This window comes from Cottoperca gobio, chromosome 16 (genome assembly GCF_900634415.1).
Source record: "Cottoperca gobio chromosome 16, fCotGob3.1, whole genome shotgun sequence".
NCBI lineage: Eukaryota > Metazoa > Chordata > Actinopteri > Perciformes > Bovichtidae > Cottoperca > Cottoperca gobio.
In genome coordinates this window covers 20,047,423-20,067,219 of record NC_041370.1, presented here as the reverse complement: position 1 = coordinate 20,067,219, position 19,797 = coordinate 20,047,423, and the positions used below count along the sequence as shown (strand labels likewise).

The 19,797-nt window shown below is 41.3% G+C and overlaps 1 protein-coding gene across 1 annotated transcript in view; it reads left to right on the top strand.

Annotated features, from left to right (window-relative positions):
• rspo2 (R-spondin 2) overlaps positions 1-11,154 on the top strand; it is a 58,151-nt gene extending 46,997 nt beyond the window's left edge. The window contains exon 5 of the mRNA XM_029451844.1: positions 9,634-11,154. Within this exon, the coding sequence (XP_029307704.1) occupies positions 9,634-9,749 (116 nt within the window). The 3' untranslated portion in view covers positions 9,750-11,154. The remainder of the gene's footprint in view (positions 1-9,633) is intronic.
• The last annotated feature ends 8,643 nt before the right edge of the window (positions 11,155-19,797 follow it).

The following is a 19,797-nucleotide window of genomic DNA, read 5'->3' as shown; positions in this document are numbered from 1 at the left end:
TGTTTGGTGCACTCACATACCAAAGTACAGGCTACCTTGGACTGTAGGCATATACTTCCTGCCAGTAGTAGCCAGTGTTAACAAATGCTTGTTGAAACCCTCATCCATCCTTCCCTCCTTCACCTTATAGCCCCATAGGGGTGCAGAAAGCCCCCTACTCTTAGGGCACCTTATTGCGTGCTCCCACATGGCTTAGTTAACATTTTATTCCTTTCCATAAAGTGGGGTGGTGTGCTTTAATGCAGAGGGATTGTTTGTGAAGACCTAGGGGCTCATGAGAGGGGTCTGAGCCAGGTAAATCCACAGGCCAGGGCTCTCAGTTGAGGGTTTGCCCCCCCATCCCCCCTTTACCCGAGGCCCAGACTCAACAGATCCTGGAAATGCAGATTCACCTCCTCGGATAAATAGCGAAGAGGATGTGCTTTTCCTACCTTGATCCATTGGCAGTATGAGGGTGCTTTTAGAAGTGCACAGTTAATCCTGTTGGGGTGCTGGTTTACCTCTGGACTGAGCTTATTTCATTCTATTAGTCAAAGGATGCCAAGCCTGATTTGCTATAAAAAGGAAAAGGTAGTGTGTAAAAGTACACTAAACTGATCTGCCAAGTCTAGCTTTTATTAGCTTTTACTTCTTAATGGCACTGCAAAGATAATGAACTACATTGAGCAGCAGCAAGTGTTAGTGTGTCAGTGTAAAGACATGGACACGTAGATGACAGTTGTTTCAGAGTAGCTTGAGAGCAGCTTGTTATCACAGATTGAATAGAACAAATAAATCCATGCGGGATCTTGAAGATTATTAATTTCATCAGCTCAATGCAAAACGCTTATCGGAAACTAAGATGAATGACTATCATAACTCTGGGAGACATTTCCTGCTTTATATCAAAGCATGTGGGAATTATCAAAGCCTTTATGGAGGCCTCATCGAGATATAGAAGACGTGGAAATCAAAGCGGAGTTCTTTGGCCCTTCTCTTGTTTTGAGTAAAGACAAACAGAGTCCACATCTGTAGTAACTTCCCTGCTAGAATGATGAATTTGCTACTGTATATCCCAGCAGGTTTCCTGATCTTTAGATCGGCGGTCACATTTGAAACCACGCCCTCATATGCTGCAGCTATCTTCAGCTCAGCCAGTCTCGCCCCCATGCACACAACGAATACAAAAACAAACAGACCCACACCAGCGGCAATCCTTCAGGAGCATCAGTGCGAGGCCTCCCTTTGATAAGTGCAGAGCTTTATATTTTTCTCATCAGAAATGAAACACAACATTAAGCCATTCATTAAAGTCAACTAAAGCTAATTATCCCTCATTTACCAAAGTGCCCGTGGGGCAGGAGAGCCCCATATACTTAGGCCCAGATGTGTCGATGAGTCAGTCGGGAGATAGCAGACCGCAGAGGGGGCTGCTCACTTCTCTCTGAGTCCTGTGGTTTCAAGGCGCATCAGACTGAGCGGGCCGGTCGTGATGCCTGTTCGCTGCATGGCTGTTGATGTTACCCTCATAACAGCATGAAAAAAAGTCGATAATGATCAGTTATATGCTTTAATTCAAAACTGAATAATGAAGAGAGCGTATCAAACCTCACTAGCTGGCACACTTTCTAAGTTTTGCCGTGGCTGAGTCACATAAACAGCAGGCTTCCATTCAAATGACCTCTCATTGCTGCAGGGGGCGACAGTGCACGTACAGTGCCGTTCAGCTTTCTGCTTTTAAGATGAACGGCAAGTCGTTACATTTTGGCAGCTTCAAGCGGAAGTGGGAAAACCGTAACGGTTGGCAGGATTTCATAGCCCAGAAACCATATAACGTCATGTGATTTAACTCCTCAGACCTAATTTCTTCTTCTCTGTGTCTGGTACCCCCACCAGACATTTAGAAAATAATAGCTGAGCCGCTTTACCACTGGGATGAGGAAATCTAGCCCTTGTTGCCAGTTGTTGCAGCTTAGGAGAGACATATTTATATTTTTTTGTAAAGTTTATATGAAAGAATTTCTGTTGCTGAAGCAGTTAATAGAAGTTAATTTGGTCAAAAAGGAAATAAGTTGTGTTTTTGCTTGTTCTTCCCTTTCTGATGAAATTGCGTGAATGCAGTGTTTGCCCATATTCGGTTAGCCTACAAGCTTCGCCCTGGTTTTGTTTAGAGTTGGAGGGTGTGTGATCCCTTCAGCTTCACTGTGTGGACAGGACCTCTGGAGCACTATGTGCAGTCACAGGGGCTCAGCTAGCTGTTGATAGTCAGTAAATACCTCGGAAGATGTGATGCATGGTTTTGAAGGCTTTGGGGGTTGTTTAAAGGGACTTTTTGCCACACAGATGTTTAAAGAGATTTCATGTATTCCTCAAGTGCAATGCTGTGTATCAACTTTTGAGGATTACAGTGTCATGTTGACATGCCAGCATCAAAGTGCGCCTCAGAAACCTGAGAAATCATGCACCAAGTTTCCAACTTGGAAATCTGACCTAAGGGATTTTGCCATTTCATTTTTCCTATTACAGTAGGAAGAAGTAATTCCCAACTTTCCAACATTTCTGAAACACAGCACAAGTGTGTAAGTGAAGGTGTAGTAGAGGAAATAGCTCTGGAAAGCCAGTTCTTATTTTTTGAGCTTTTTGGAAGTTGGCCTAATTTAACATCTGTCATGAAATGTTACAACTTGATAACCTACCTTTGAGCGCTGGAGCCAGAGTTGGTAACTCAAACAGCACAAGGGGACAGTTCATTTATTGTGAAATGCAGCAGAGCATGACTTTGAATTTAGACTGATTGAGAAGAACTTTAATGTGCGGGGTCATCATCTGTTCTGTAGCCTTCCTGGGCAGGTTATGGCTGCTTCTCGCTGGTGTGATCGACCTTCTCCAGAGGGGGAAAAAACATGCTGTTTGCACTGACCATCAGGCGTATTAATCACCGTGTCAGTCATGCATGTTTTGCGGGGACTTCTCTGCTTAGAGACGTTAATCTCCTAGTTGAGTTTTCGCTTTAACTTACTGTCAGTGAAACGAAGCTTCAAAAAGCCGAGCGGTGAGCTAACCTGCTTTTTAATCTCTGCGCAGATCCTCCGCCGGGTCATAGATGAGAAAATAATGACCGACTTAATCCCAACATTAGCTTTTAAATCGGAATGCGTATGTTTTAAATCATTCTCGCCTCATAGCGCGGTGATAGTAAGCAGAGCGTGGGGGGAAAGGGAACGAAGAATGAAAGAGTGAATGAAAGAGTGTGATCCAGAGTAACCTTGTTAGGGCTAAGTGACGCTGTGCAGAGAGCCTCTTGTCAGTTGGTTGGCAAGATGAGCTTCTTGTAAATGATTGTCCTCTCTGTCAAAAGGCTGATTTCTTTTTTCCTACATCTGACGTCTGGGTCTCTGCGGCAGTATTTCCCAGTAGTTTCCCTCCCAAATATTGTTGCTTTTTCAATTTGTCTGTAGTAAATGTTCATCCTTTTTACACTTGAGCATTATTTTCATCTGTAACATGTTCTCTGTTCCAATTCCCTCTTCTACAGCATTTCCCTGCAGGGAACAGCACAAAGCCTACGCCTTAATGAACTATTGGTCACTTGAGGTCACACCACCGTGTCCCACCTATAAATCATCAGAAAACTAAATTCAGCAGCAGTGTAGGGCATTGTGAACATCCCTAACCTTTTCCCAGACAGAGGAGTTGTCGGTGTGTAAGCAAAAAGAGCACTGGCTGGCTACAGAACCTTTCCCCTTCACAGCATTATAAATGTATGTGTGAGGAGGCCCTTAATGGCTGCTAATCCAATTTCTGCCACTGAAATCAAATCTCACTGGCGCCAGTAGTTCTCTCCTTCTCTCACAAATAATGGCCTCCGCTTTGGCCTGTTGATGAAAAAGACGAGCCGCCAAAAAATCCGGCTTTACCTTCCTTAAGTCCACCCGAATCTTCTTCAAAATTGTTTGGAGGTTTTTTTTTTCTGTCCCCCCCCCTCCCTTTCCTATGAAAGTCATTAATTGACTGTCTGCGTTGAGTGGAGGGATGGGGGTAACAAGAGAGCAGAGGAGAGTTTTCAGCAGTATAGGATGCCATTTACCGTATGTCTTAATGCCTTCTCGAGGTCATCCATCGATTTTTGTCAAACCGCAAGCAATGGAGATAAGATTAGGCCTTCGATTCCTGCACTGCCGCCGGAGCCGTTAGTGGATGAAATCACTTGGCTTGTGCCGAGAGTCAGTGCATTGCTCTTTTTTAGCAGGTCATAGCCTCTCTCATTATAGGGTATCATACACATACCCCCGCAGTAGCTTCAGGGCCAGCAAAGAAAAAAAAAAGTACAAAATCTTCTAAACTATGCGACATAAAGGTAAATAAAAGCCAGAGAATATGACACTGTTGCATTACGCAGACTTTCTCTCATAAACTTGTAAACTTGTGCATATTCTTGAGTTTGGTCCCCTTTTCCAAAACAAAGATATTGGCTTCGACACAGATGAAGGGAGCTTTGGCTTGGCTTCCGTCCCCCTGGATATGGATTTGACTGATTATCTTTCAGTACATCAGTTGGACAAGTAGTCATATTGCCATTCCGCAAAGAGATATTATTCTGGAGAGCGAGCCTAATAATATGATATGTCTAATAACGCTTAACTCTTAGTTGGACCTTCACCATGCAGTCGTCTCTATTATTGCTGAGAGCCTCAAATAGCACTCGCAGGGACATGGAGAGGGGAAAAGGGAGAAGGAGAATGATGGGGAAGAAAAAGAAAAGCAGTGGATCCCGGCTGGCTTTGAGAGGTTATTGTGGAACGTCCACCACAGTGCGTGCAGATGAGTTTAATATTTATTTGCTCACTGGTTTGGCAGCTGAAAAGATTGGAAATGGCACTAAGTATTTATCAAGCTCACATAGGTGATACAGAAGCTCACAATCACTGACGAACAGGCATAAAGGGCATGTATATCATTCACAAAAGCGCGCACACATGTGCACGGACACTTAAAAGAATTCCGCAAAGGTCATTTTTGACAGCGGTAAACAATCATCCCACCACAGGCTCTGCTTCTGATTCAGAAATACAAAACATTTTGATTTGCTCTGAGATTTTTGTTTGTTTGTTTGATTTAATTTTCATTTCAAACTCAAACACAAATGTCAAACTGGCAGTGGGAGATTGTATCTATGAAGGAAAACTAAACATTGGTGAAATTATGGTTTGCTGTAGTGATAGTAAATGCAGCCAGAACGGAAAGAAAAGTATAAAGAAGGATTATAATTTTCTGATAAATGCCATACTACTTGATTTGATCCCCAGTTACGACGCAACACAAAGACAGTAAATGATTTGAAGCCTTCTGTGCCTTCCAAGACTAAATTATCTCTACATGCTGTAAGATTTATGAATTTGTTCTTGGTTCTGAAAGCAATTGAGATGACTTAATAATTTCTTTCCAGGCAAATTAAACTGTTTCCTCTGTGAACCCTGGTAATCAGCTTAAGTGATTACATCGGCTGTAAATATGAGATGATGAAAGCTCAGTGTTCAGAATGCGCAGTGCCCTGAGGAAAGGCTAAATGGGAGTTCTTGGGCAGATATGACAGACCATCTCTCGTGTCAGATGCTGGGGGAAGGGGTTTATGTGGGGATTGGTTGCCCTCTAGCTGTCAGCATTGAGATTGGGTTATAAAATATGGTCTGAGATTGTAATGTCCGTGAGTTTATGAAGTGTCATTAGTCAGTTTGGAGAGTTTGAGCTGAAACACATTTAAAATGCTGGTATTGAGTCTGATTGTAAGTATTCAGTGTCTGCAGGGGAACTTGTCATTAACTTCTGGACAAACAAAATAATATGGAGAAGCTCTTATCAATACACTGGATTTTGTAAGACTAAGTACGGTATCCTTACAATAGCCCAAAGCTGGTGAGTTCTAAGATGCCATTTGAAAGTGATGACTGGAAAGCACCAGACATCGTTGATATGTTATAAGACCTACATAATACCAAAACGATTACAGCTACTGCACTCTGCTTTTGATGCTTGAAAAATCTACCAGAAAAATGTGTTGTTTCTGCTTTCTTGTCCATTGTATTTGTATGAAATACAGTCCACAGCTCATAAGGATTAAATGTAGCTCTGTTTGTCTAGGTGTCTGTCCATCTATCTATGTTGAAATCAATATAATAGATCAATTCGTAACCTAATACGTTTGAATATGTCATTTTAAGGTAACTTAACTACAGCAAATCACATAAATTAGACTAAAGTCAAAAGCTGAGCTATTGATACATGCTAACATCAAGCTAGTTTCCTTTAGCAGGAGTTAGCGTCATTTTTTCTTTATCATTTCATGGTTTAGCTACTGCGTTATTTAGCTATGTATAAAAGCAAGGTATTGGTTAATCAAAATGAATATTTATCATTTCCAGCTAGGAAAAAATCCAAATGTGAGTTTAGCAATTTTTTTGGCTCAGTTTTGAAAATACTGAAAAAATAGCATAGAAGCAAAGAAGGAAGGGGTGAAGTGATATGATTGGCTTACGTTTAAATCCAAAGCTTTAAAGTTGTCTTATCAATGTAAGATGACTAACCAGTGTACCTATGAAATCTATCAGCATATTAGACCTTTTGAGCTCAGTCTGCACGTGCAGCTGCTGAATTTGTTTCTTTTCTGCACTTTCGTGTGTGTGCCTATGTGTGTTATAAGCGAGCAAAACTCTCTGCCCAGTCCTGAACTAGCCAGGAAAAGTACTTTTTAACCTAACTCTCACATATGTATTTGTGTTTCAAGCAATTGCAGTAAATGCAGGCTTTTTCAGTTTAAATGCTGCCCTGCGTCCAAGAAATGGCCCACGAAGTCTTTGCCCGTTGCAGAGGGAGTTTAATGCTGCACATGTACTTTATTGCTGTCAAATGTAATTTGTCTTGAGTTGATTGCCGTGTTTATCAGGCACCTAGCAACACTGTTTTGAATGAAAATTACCTCTTTAAAGAGCAATTAGGAAAACAAACCTATAGGCCAAATGCCGTTCAGCTCCAGATTTACAGTACTTTAACAAACATTATCATACCGTAAGTCATGCAAAAAATCTAAAGTGGCATCAGCTAAGCAAGTGTACAAAGTCATGGTAATATTTTTCAATTGAAGGCCATGAGATTTTGATGGAAGAGATGTTAAAGTTGTTTTCAAAGGGTGATTTTAACTGGGAGCTTTGTGCGAGAAACTTTATTGCCATGGCTCAGATTGGAAATGTGACTCAAAATAACAAGATTAAATTAATTGCAGGAAATAGCTCTGAGATGGTTTGATGTTTGCATGCATCTGTATTATTCATTGGGAGACCCTATTAGCAGAGCAATATCTTGCGTTCTCATGCGTGTCGGCTTAAACGAGTGAATATTTTCAAATCTACCTCACAGTGTAGCCCTGAGAATAGGAAATAGGTCTTTTGTAGGGGTGCTTAAAATGTCACCGCAATGCCAGCACATATAGGAAGGCAATTATAGATAATGCGACATTTAACACTGTTAAACACTGTTACCTATTTTTCGTGAGAGAAAAAGCTTGAACAAGTGCAGTAATAAGAACGAGAATCAGGCAACGAAACGACACAACTTGTTTTTCAACCACGTTTTCCTGTGCTTCCCCCCTCAGCGAACCATAGCGTGGCTTGTTTCTTTGTGTTCTAGATCAGGATCCAGATAGCGTCTCATCATCCAAGCCTTACTCCACTTTTCCCCCCATTAGATTTTCTTTTCCCTTAAATTCCCTCACACTCACTCCCCCTCGCACACATACATCTCGCACACACACCTCGTTATCTTATTTGTGGCCTTGGCAGCCAGATTGTTGCCTTGCGGTTCGGTAGCCAGAGTTTGCTCTGTGACAGAGAGCCGTGGGTGCTGAATCTCCACCACACAAGCTTCCATGAGAGCAGGAAGTCAGTTCCCAGCATGCTTTGCCCATCCCTGTGAAACCTGGGATGGATTAACCTTGGGCTGGGGGACCTTTCCAACTTGGAAAAGAGAGTTATGCAATTTCCCATACTTATCTCCTCTCTCTATTACAGTGACAGTGAAAAGTGTTGGGCTAAATAGACATTAGTTTGGGGTTGGAGTAAACCAAATCCTGATATGTGTTCCCTCATATAAAGTTGACTTCTTTATGTAATGCAACCTTTTTCATTGACAACAGTTGCAGAACTTGTAAGACATTGCAGGGCCTTTTCGGAATCTTTACGAGCCATATCAATATTACAAGCACACTTTGATTCTTTTCAGCAGCTTGTAGTTAAAATCAAATAAAAAGATCTTCCTATTCCATCACCTTTTTAAATTTTTCCGAACTCTTGGACGGTGTAATCAAATCCAAGCTCAAGCCCCAAATCCTGAGTACTCCATCCCAAAATAAGCAGGTTGGATTCACATAATCCATTCCACAGCAGTCTGTTTCATGACTGTGTTTTTACATACTACCGTTTTACAGTAAAATCAATAGAAGTGGAGCTCACAGGTCATTAATCTGTTGCTTGAAAAGCAGTCCTTTGCTACCTTCAATATGTTGCGTCAGTGGTTGTTTGCCAGGACATATTCTGACCAGATGAACATAACATTGAAAAACTTTCCCGAATTTGAGTCTGACGGATGAGTGCAGTCACTCGTACAACAGCCCTGCCCTGGTGCACTAAAAGCAAATATGCTTAGTGCAGCACCACACAGTTGCCAACAATCTCTTTATAGTAAGGCCAGGTCAATGAGGCTATGTGAAGTAACTGTTTCGCTGTGTGGGACTGCATGGATCTTTTCACAAACAAAATACCTGATAAATGCTGACATTTTGGATTCTTTTTTCATATGGAGGCCTCAGAGCTTCTCTATATGGACTCAGCTAACACACATATGTGTCCAAAAAGATGAGAATTTATAGGAATTCAAGTTTAGTGGATTACATGGAACCAATATTCCTAAACTGGAACCTAACCGTGCCCATGGTTCGCTTTTAGTAGGATTGCAATATTTTGATTAAACACACATTGTATGCCTAAAATATTAAAGAGAAACCTATTGTTGACACAGGGGCCCTCTATAAGATGTGGCCGCAGGGTCACTTTAGGGCATGGTTTGACACCCTGATGAAAGCTTGATGCCAAAATGCATCAGAGTTTGTTTTTAGGTCTAACATGACTATCCCATTACAATAAAGGCATTGTTTAAAAAGAGAGTACCACAAAGTTTTCTTGTGATTTATGTGTCTACATGTATTCTTATCCAAACAGCAGCTAAACAAACTCTATTTGATTCCCGGAAGCACTCCTAGCCACACATTTTTTAGGGCATTTACCATTTTAGTTCATATTGTGTTTCGAACTGATTTACAATTAATCAAGTTTCCACAAAGTAATTGTCACATAGGCAACCTTTGGCCTCCAGGGCCCCTGAGTGTCTGGAGCCCCAGGGCAGTTGGCAGCTTTGCTCGGCTGGTAATCCAACCTCAGTCATCATGTAACATTTGCTCAAGAAACAGATCTCATTAAATTGAGTAGAAGGAGTTTGACTTGAGGTTGTACGAAACACAGGATAGCCGTTACTTGGAGAGTCTAACAAGTGTGAGTCGCACTGATTAAAGGGATAACCATTTCTCTCTTTTTCTCCCTTCGTTCCCAGGTGGCTCAGGGAAGCACCGAACCAAAGAACCAAAGAAGAAGAACAAGCAGAGGCTGCGGTTTCGGGCCCAGAACCAGCACAGCGACCACTTGGCCTCTGCGCGCACCAGCCAGTGAGGCCTGAAACTACGGACTTCCCATTGAACAAAGAAACCAACGCAAAGCTGCTAGCCGCTGCTGCACCCATATTCTGATCGACGACTATCACGAACCCCACCGCCTCCCCACCTCACCCCCCTGCACCCCAGGACATAACCATGACTCACAAGTCCGTCACTACAAAAAATATATGTCTAACGTGCGATATCGGTATCAATACACTAAACACAAGCTTCATGCCTCTGCCTCCCCCCCCCTGCTGCAGTGATCAGCCAGGTGACTCTGTTCTCTCAGCCCCACCCCTTGCCTTGTGGACCTTTACAGTTGACATTACCGTACTCATTTCCCGTCATTAACAATGTCATTAACCGTGCAGGGTGATGGAAAACGGAGGGGCAACCAGAGAGACGGGAGAGCCAGATAGAGGGAGGTGGATAGGAGAGGTAGTGAGGGAGTTGGCAAGCTAAACTGCTCGTGGGAGTGGGGGGTTTTGGACCGGGGCGGTTGAAAAAAAGAGGGAGGATGAAGAGACAAAGGAGATTCGGCTGAAGCAAATGATGCTGATGGACAAGAAAATGGCATCTTGAACTGAAAGAGACTGTTTTTTGTTCCTATATATTTATGTCAAAATTACCCTCACTTTCCCCTCTAAATGGAGACGGAGCGTTCCCATGTGTGGCCTTTATGTTATGTACATTTTTGAGAGTAATATTAAAGAAATTACCATGCATAGTTGCAAAGTATTTTATTCTCAGCACAAACTGTTTACGTTCAGACCGCTTTATGCTCTAACTGTATAGTGTGGATAAAAAAAAGAAATGTAGTTGTTCGACTAGCATGGCAACAGACTCATGTGTACATAGTTTATCTAATTATGAAAGCTTATTACTGTATTTTCAGTATTGACTTGTTCACCGTTCTAAATGTTTTAGAGATAAAAAGGTTGTAATACCAAGCTACAGATTAAAATGATTAAAAAACAAATAATAAACATAGCCGCCACATAGCTATTTCATTTATATGGTATATATTTGATTTATTTATTAATTCTATTTTGTATTTTCTTTTGTTCAGTGAGAACTTTTGCCTCATACTGTTACTCTTATATGCTGAAATATTCTTTGAGTTCCTTATAACAGTGCATATCTTTAACACGTGGAGAAGGTTTTTGTCTGATGTCACACAAAGTGTTGTATTACATTCATTTTGACCTCATCTACTGATTTCAATGTTTTAAAGAAAAAGAAAAAGAGCTAAGAACAAAACTATGCTTTGACGTATTCTAGGTTTAATTATTAGGATCCAGCAAATGTATGGTCATAGGACTGCATAAGTGTACATTGTGTTTTATTAAAATACATTTCATGTGACTGTATGATGAAGCCTTTCATTATTGTCTATGGCTATAATATATGTGGCTAAACTCCGAAACTGCTGTTTCCTTGTCTCACTTCACTGTACAATTATGTGATTTCAAAAACATTTGTGAAATCCATCATGTTGAACTGCATGACACAAGTGCTACCTCCAGCCAAAGGATTGGATATGGTCGATTGGGCCTTAACAGCATGACGGCACTGTTAAGGGTGTGTAATTCACTATGACGTATATACATGAATGGTACAAAACCCAGTGCATGCCGTTGGTGGCTTGTTCATTTCCAACATCGTACCGTAATGCCCTGACAACATGGATTTGGCTGCGGCACTCGCCCTTCATCACGCACACACATTCGATCACCTCTTTATGTGATGCATGTTGCACTTATTCACTTTTGTGGTCCTCAAAACATCAAATAAACACATTAAAGAAAGAAGTCGTCTCTAGGCTAAATCTGCCTGGTTCACGGGCAAAGAGAAAATGTTTTAATGAAAGCCACGGCTAATTTAGCAGATCCAGATCCACACTGTATAATCATTGTCCCGAAAGAGAAAAAAGCTGAATCTGCCGGACAGCTTAAGGATGCACAGTAGCAGATGAATCATCACTCTGTGTCACATATCATCCTGGGAGACACAGACCACAGTCTTCCTGCTCTGGATAACCCCCTGGAATCACACATGATATTTCCATAGGGAAGCTTTTTATATGCTCCGTGTCACTCTTGAGGCCTAATACAGAGGAGTTTTAAGGGCCTGAACATCTTTCACAGGTGTTCAAAGTGGCACGGCATGTTGTTACACAGGAGGCCATTCATTTTCACAGTTTAACACTTCAACCGAGTGACATTAGCGCTCTGGTGCCCCGAAATTGACAAAATGAAGTTAAAGGTTTAAGTAAAAAAAATAAATTAATATAAAGAATAATAAGCCACGTACAGTAGCTTAATAGGGACACGCCAACAAATCTTTAAGGGGTTTTGCACTAACCTGAAAAAGGTCCCGATTCTAGGTGTCAAACCATCAGCATATACCTGAATGGTAAAACATGGTAATGTATCTAACCACAAACATATTTTATATGTGTTAATTGTTATAAATTATAAATATGAAGAAAATTAAAAAAATGCACATTGTCAGTGTAAGTTAACAAAAAGCCCATGTCCAAAGTAAACCGGGTTGATTTTGAAAAAGGACCTTTTATTTTAAGTGTTCACCCCTGTTCAAAGAACAACCAAATTATACGACTACTACTACTACTACTACTACTACTACTACTACTACTACTACTAATAATAATAATAATAATTATTATTATTATTATAATTATAATAATAATAACGTTACAGCAAACATATGACAGTGAGAAGCATGGTCAACCTTAGAATACAATTCAGTTCATTTAAAGTCTAATAAAAACTTTATTCGTCCCTAAGGGGCAATTAGGTGCTCAGCATATATTATAAAAATAAATGGATTATTAATTTAAATTAATTTGGTCTAACTTTAGCAATTAAGGGCTGCTCGTATGTATGCAAACTCAACAGCAAAATGTTAAATATTTCATTAAATATTTTTCCCCAAGAAGGTCAGCTCAGGTCAAAGAGGGTAAATGGGCTGTTGCTGAAAACAAGAGAGACATGCATCTGAAGATAATTATGAAGATGGAAGCATGATGTCTTTGAATTGCTGAGTAACATTAACTAGGTAAGTTATTTGTGTTTGCTCGCCACTGTTACCAGAGTTAATCTAGTGATGCTGCAGCAGTATGCAGTGTATGAATGATTAACATTACTGGCTGGTGTAGTTTTATGATGAAAGCTTCAGTTAGGTAGTTAGCTCAGTGTGCAGCTAGCCACGTAGGTCTACTATACATGAACGTTGACCATCTCATTATCACATATGCTTAAGGAAAATAGGAAATGTGGTGAAGAACAGAAAAGGTTGCATATTTAAAATAGATAATAAATGAAATGTGTGTCTAGACCAAGTAATGAGGGAGTTGAACAATTTAAATGAGCTTTTTGTTATTTGTTTGACTTCTCTGATAACCTTTTAACACATATTGTCAGCTGCGTTACATTATTGTCACAACATTGCACATTATTTTAAAATATTACAATACAAAATGACAAAATGTAGCCAGATGAGCCAACTGGGGAATGAAGCAAAGCAAAAATGACTGTTGCAGAGAAAGGAATAAGGCGTAGATGTTGTGAGTTGTTTTTGAAGACATCTGCTGCTGGTTACAAGTTAATGAACGATTCACAGATGTCATCCCCTGGGCCAGACTATCACTGCTCCAGACTGAGGGATTAAACCTAAAGCCTTACGGAGAGGAACTGCACTGAAGTGGATTCATTAAGCACAAGACCACCACTACAGCACACATTGCAGCGTCCACAATGGAAAAAAAAGGCGTACAAAGAGAATCACATTGCACATTTTAAAGGAATGGGTCTCTTTACTTCCCCTCACCTTTCCCCTTCGACATCAATCCACTCATTTTTTTTTCTACTGCTGTGAGAAACAGGACACTGATGGTATTCTTAGTGTTGTTAAGAGGGTAAGCAGTCATCCACACATCAGAAGGAACGGTCCTCCCTGTGTAAACCACTTCTGGAAACTGTACGTGTTGCACCCTTGCTTCAGTGTGTGCCCGTGTTTTACTGTTTGTGCTGAATGTGGTTAGGTGGCTGAGACTGAAGCTCCCTTTTAATCTGACAGACAGCAGTTTCATTAGTTCTGTTGGGTCCTATTATTAAAGCATGCTTCAAAGGCACAACAAGTGAAACCACTAACAGGATATGACCCAGTGGGCTCTACACTGTATAGATCACTGATGTCAATCTGTTCTTTTAAAGCAGGTTGTTATGTCACGTAAATGCATCTATTGTAGGCTACACACCCGAGGTGTGGACTCGAGTCACAAAGCCGATGACTTAAGACTCAACTCAAAAATTTGAGATTTGAGAAAACCAGACTTGCAACTCAACTTGGACTTGAACCTTTAACTTTTCATGCATGAATTATCAGATGACAAAGTAATAAGTAATGTTTGTTTTTGTCCACTGCAATGGACGCCAAGCATCAATAGTATACAAAGCGATTCAATGAACTCAACATAGATCTGAAGCAAATGGTTTGCATACACATAAGAATATTTAATAGCAACTAACATGTTTTTTTCTGACATATATTCAAATCCATTGAATCACTTTTTGCACCCTCGATGCATGGTGTCAACTACTGGACGGATACAGTATACATCACCTTACTGAGAGCCAGTGCGCAAAAGAATTATACCAAAGATAATTTTGTTTGCATAAAACTATGCAGTGCTCAACAAAAAACAGATTGTCGATTGTCAATAAAACTGAAGAGTTTATGACTTAAAACTGGTGATAGTCCTAGTGGTCTGGTGGTACAGCTACCAAATACAACACCAGATGGTTTTGAGTTCAATACCAGGGCTGCCACCATTGTGCCCCTGAGCAAGACACTTAACCCTGGGGTTCACTGTAAGTCACTCTGGATAAGACTGTCTGCTCAATGACCTGTAATATAAAAACTCAAGACTTATGACTTGAATGCAAAGACTTAAAGGTTCAGGGACCTCTACTCTACATTCACATATACTGTAGCCTCCAGTGAGTGTGGCACATGTGACACATTCATTCTAATGCAGATGGCAGAAATGGAAGTTATGACATTGGTGTGGCAAATGAGATTGCCTGGGATAATAAATGTTTCAATAATTTGCAGTTTTTAATAACTGTATAATGAGCCATAGCTTGCCCTTAGAGTTGAGGGAAATCTTGGAATCATTAATCTTCATGCGGGTTAGCAATGGTGTTTGGCAGGGGCCGAAACAGCAACGAGTAGGAACATAGCGGTGTCAAAGCACGAGCACGTCTTAATATTCTGAACAACTTTGCCATATGTTAGCCATCATGGTGTGTACAAGCCCGCTAAATGGTGACATTAATGGGTGACTTTTATTACTAAACTCGCTCCTAATTGCAAAAATGCAATCCAAAGTCAACTGTCAGTGCAAATTTGGGGCTTCCTTTTGGAGTTGCTAGGTTACAAGTTAATCCCAAAAATAAATATGTTCTTCAATAAAAGCAAATTGTCTGTGACAGTTATTTGCTTTTCTGCAGAGACTTTTGAAACGGGAAACAGTAAAAATATCCTGAGCTGTACAATACATGACAATCAGTCATTTAGCCCTTCCACATGTCCCTCACCTGCTGGACAGGAAGTGAGAAAGATTAATGTTCTTAGTGCTCACCTTGCACATTAATATCACCATGCTGTGCTTGATTTGACAAGTTGGGGAATATTTATGAGTCACTTGTTGTGGCAGTGTTTCTGCGGTTGGGCCTCATAACAGCAGGTGTATTGAGGGCATGGGAATTTTTTATCACCATCTATTACCATAGGTACCGTAAGTATTTTTTTTGGCTTATTTAACCCCACAATCCTCTGAAATGCCTGGCTTTTTCTTTCACATTGGGATCCAAACACAAAGCCATTGTCCCTGTTCACTTGAGGGGAATATAGGCGCAGCAGAGCAGCTCTGTCCTTCCTCTCAGGATGTGGCACGCAAGGGCTTTATGACCTGAACTCAATCATACTGCGCACCTTAAACATATTATAGGCCGGGCAAATATTCCGTCTTACTGGTGCTCTGAGAGCCATGGGCACCACCATTATATTGGGCTCAAGAGCCAGCTGGTGAGGACAAATCCACAAGGATTCCTATTTTCCCCCGTCTGACTCTTTGGCAGCGTCACTCCATTCATTCAATTTTTATATGTGCCTAGTAGCCGTGTTACTACCGCTTTCAAGGGAGAATTAATCGGAAACAGGTCTTAATAAAGTATATTAAGACCTGCGGAATTGGATATAATGTGCTCAGTAAGGGCCCAGAAGGGTTGTATCAGAGCCATAGCTGACACTTGTGGCTTCTAGGAGCGGGGCTGTGTTATTCTGTAGTGGCACTGCGCTGGTTCCAGGGGGGCTATTCACTTGAGCCAACTGTTGCATTGTGGGTAAGCAGATTTTAAGTGGGTATGAGCACAGCAGGGGGTAAAGGAGGGTCTCATTGTCCAGGAATGTTTATCCCCCCCCCCCCCCACGCCTTCATTCAAGGCCGGATTATGGAGTGCCATGGTTCCGAAGCAACCTTTGCCTCCACTTGGAGGGTCTGCGGAGGAAATATTCATTCATACATATACACACATGTACAAACAGGCATTATCCTCCTTATAAGAAGCCGGGTTGATTGCTCCCTCAAGGCAAGTAGGTGGAAGTGGAGCCGCTGCTGCCGGGTGTTGTACCTCAGTCTCGCTCGGATCTCTGGGAAGGCTGGAGCCAGTGATGCTCCCAGTGTGAGCAATGCAGTCATCATCCTCAGCACAACACATTTTATTGGGCAGTGTGTGGGTTGTAGAAACGTGTTTAATCAACTCAGCTGTAGGGGAGGTCTTGACCTCATGTCAGTGGTTCCCAGCCTTGATTTCGAGTGTGTGTGTGTGTGTGTGTGTGTGTGTGTGTGTGTGTGTGTGTGTGTGTGTGTGTGTGTGTGTGTGTGTGTGTGAATGGCTCCCAGCCTTTGTCGTGGAGTGTGACCTGCGGTGGAGCCTCTGGTTCACACTTTGCTCTCTGCTGTTGTTGGTTTAAGTGATTAACTGTAGAAAGTGATGACTAATCTGTCTGTTAAGCGTCTGAAACAATTGCAGTCAAACGAGATATTACAGGCACTTGTATATGTTATGCGGCCCTTTGGATCCAACATTAATAGAGAGTAATTCCAGAGTTCTATTCCACAGTGTTAGATATTCATTTAAAAAAGGTATTACTCACAAGTCATCATTCACTATAGACATTAGTCTGTGAAATGTTTTATTTTTTACCAACCACAGATTAAAGTTAACTCATAGGCTTTTCAAGGAAATTAAATAGTCTAATTTCGTGCAGGAAAAAAGAAACGTTTGATTTAATCATTTGTTTTATGCATGCGAGCAGCGTGTCTGCTGTCCGGTCGGTTGGTCCACCACTTTGGTCCAATTATCTTAACATTCATGGTTCCCAGGTGATGTGTCCTAATGACGTTGGTGAGTTTCTGACTTTTCCTCTTGCGCCAGTGTGTACTTGAGTGAAATTTCTTGACAACTATTGGACGGATTGACAAGAAATTACATTACATTTATTTAGCTGAAACTTTCATCCAAACCAGCTTACAATAAGTGCATTCAACCATGTAGATACAACTCCAAAAGTACAAGAATCATGTAAGTACATTAACGTCATCGAATATGCTGATCTTCTTCAATTGCTATGGTTACAGAGAATAAGAGATGGACAAAGACGTTTTGTTTTTCCTTTCATGGGCCGAGGTGTATTCTGAACAGATCAGTTTTCAGTCTGACAGAAGATGTGTAGAGTTTCAAGTACCAGCGTCGTCTCGACAACAGTAACATCCTGTGAATTCTTCTGCTTACCACCGGAGCACTTTGTACGGTTTAAATACGCTAGCTTGGAGATTTATAGAGCTAGTATACTGTAGCTCACCGATGAACAGGCCCCTAATTGCTGCCTGCCTGCCTGCATTGTGTTTTGTGTGTGTGTATGTGGGTATGAGTCAGATAAAATAAACCACATGGTGTGTGTGTGTGTGAGGAAGCTGAACAGAACCCTCTGCTCTCATTTACTATCTCCTTGTGTGGTTTGGCAGCAGCTCTGTTGGTATGGGGGCGTGCAACGGGCATCCGTCTGGGCGAGAGGCAGGCCTGGCATGCCGCTTAGCCCCCTGCAAGGCTGCATGAGGGTGGGATCAGAGCAGGAGTCCGCCAGGCTCCAGACTGGTAGTCTGTGCATGTGTGACTGTGAGCAAATGTGTGTACATACACGTCTGTGTGTGTCTGGGTAATTAAATCGTAATCACATAGGTTTAAATAGCAACCACAGGTTCGCCATTGTTCTGCTTGTCACTTGCAATATGTTGACCCCTCTGTATTTTGTTTTCACCATTCATAGCCCTATCACAGAGTCTATCTGAGTCTGTGTGTTCCCTAATCATTTCTGCGCTTAGTTAACACCAGACCATTTATTTGACCTTTGTGGTCATTATAATTGTGAGGCGCGATCCAGCCATGCTGAAAGTAACACAATACCATGCATACCACCATGGCTAGATGCCATACCTCCCTTCACTCTACTGGATAACAAGCTAAGCACAGCAGAGCTGAGCTGGGCCTGTTTAGCACTTGGGACAGCAGACCACCCTTTGGAAAATGATGTTGCCTCTGTAAGTGTTGTTTGTTTGAGGCCAGTGGAGGATGTTACTTCCTTAATACCCCAGTAATTTGGCCAACGTGGTGGCAGACATTAACGTGTCAGTTACAGCATCCCCTATTTGTCAGAGAGTAATGCCCTTACACTCTCTCTTCCTTATCTTCATAGTTTTGTGTTATTTACACATTATATATTTATTTTTTGGTTCGGTTTGTTGGTCTGTTTGTCTGTTTGTCAGCAGGATTAAAGAAAAACTACTTTCCGGATATTCATAAAACTTGGTAGAAGGGTGTAACATGGGCCAAAGAAGAACCCATTAAATATTGGAGCAGATCCGAATCACGGGGCGGATAAACAAACTCATTTTCAGTTTCGTTAACATTGCGAGACTTTTATGCTGCGTTCATGTAGTGTTGGAATAATTGGAAAATGTAGTTCCCCTCAAGTCGCAACAACATTTCAGAAAGTCATCAAAATATTTGGTACACATTTCATGGCTCACCTCATCCTTTTGTTCTTTGTTGTCACACGAATGCTACAATAAAACAGGCTTACGACACGTCTTCATTGTAGCGTCCATGGTGTTTCCACATTACGACTAAAAGCCCATGAACAAACCAAAGTCGCTAGATTGACTTCCCAACTGGGAAGTGGGACCATACGAGGAGCAAAATAAATGCACCGTTGGCCTCGGCTGAGGTCTGCGCTGTCTGAGTGCCGTTCTAGTTGATTGTATGCAATTAAAGCTCGTACAGTACACAGAGGTAATGTGTAATGCTTTTATCTTAAATTGACACTTCATCCAAAACACTTCTCATCTTGATCACATGAAATTATTTTGACGAACTGAATGTGATGGTCCCCAATAGTACCTTCAGGTACAGTACCAAATATAAGTACATAGTAACTTCAGCATGACTTAATCCAGTGACATTAACTTTTGAATGTCCTGTTAATGAATTGCTCATAGATAATAGTCAACGTCATGTTCTTACTCCAGTGAATGTAAAGGCAGAGCTCTTCTAAATACAAATAAAGGTAAGTAAAACAGCAACTAAATGTTTTAGCAGGGAGATCTTAGTAGGGGCTGACTTGTTATCTAGTTAATAGATAATAGTTAATTATTTCAAGATCACTTAGATATTGTTTGAGATATTTGGTGACTTTTGTCAGCTTTTTGAGTTGTTCCCCCCCTGAGAGTGTAAAACATGCCGGCATTTATTTAAGCCACTGTTGCTTCATCACTGGCAGTACATACTTGCCTCCAGGAATGGGCTTGCATCACTCCCTGGGTGATGCTGGGAATGGTTATAGGAAATTCCAGAGGAATAGAAATGGGATGTTCTCCAGTTTTGATTTTTCTGATGTTGCAGAGCTTTATCATC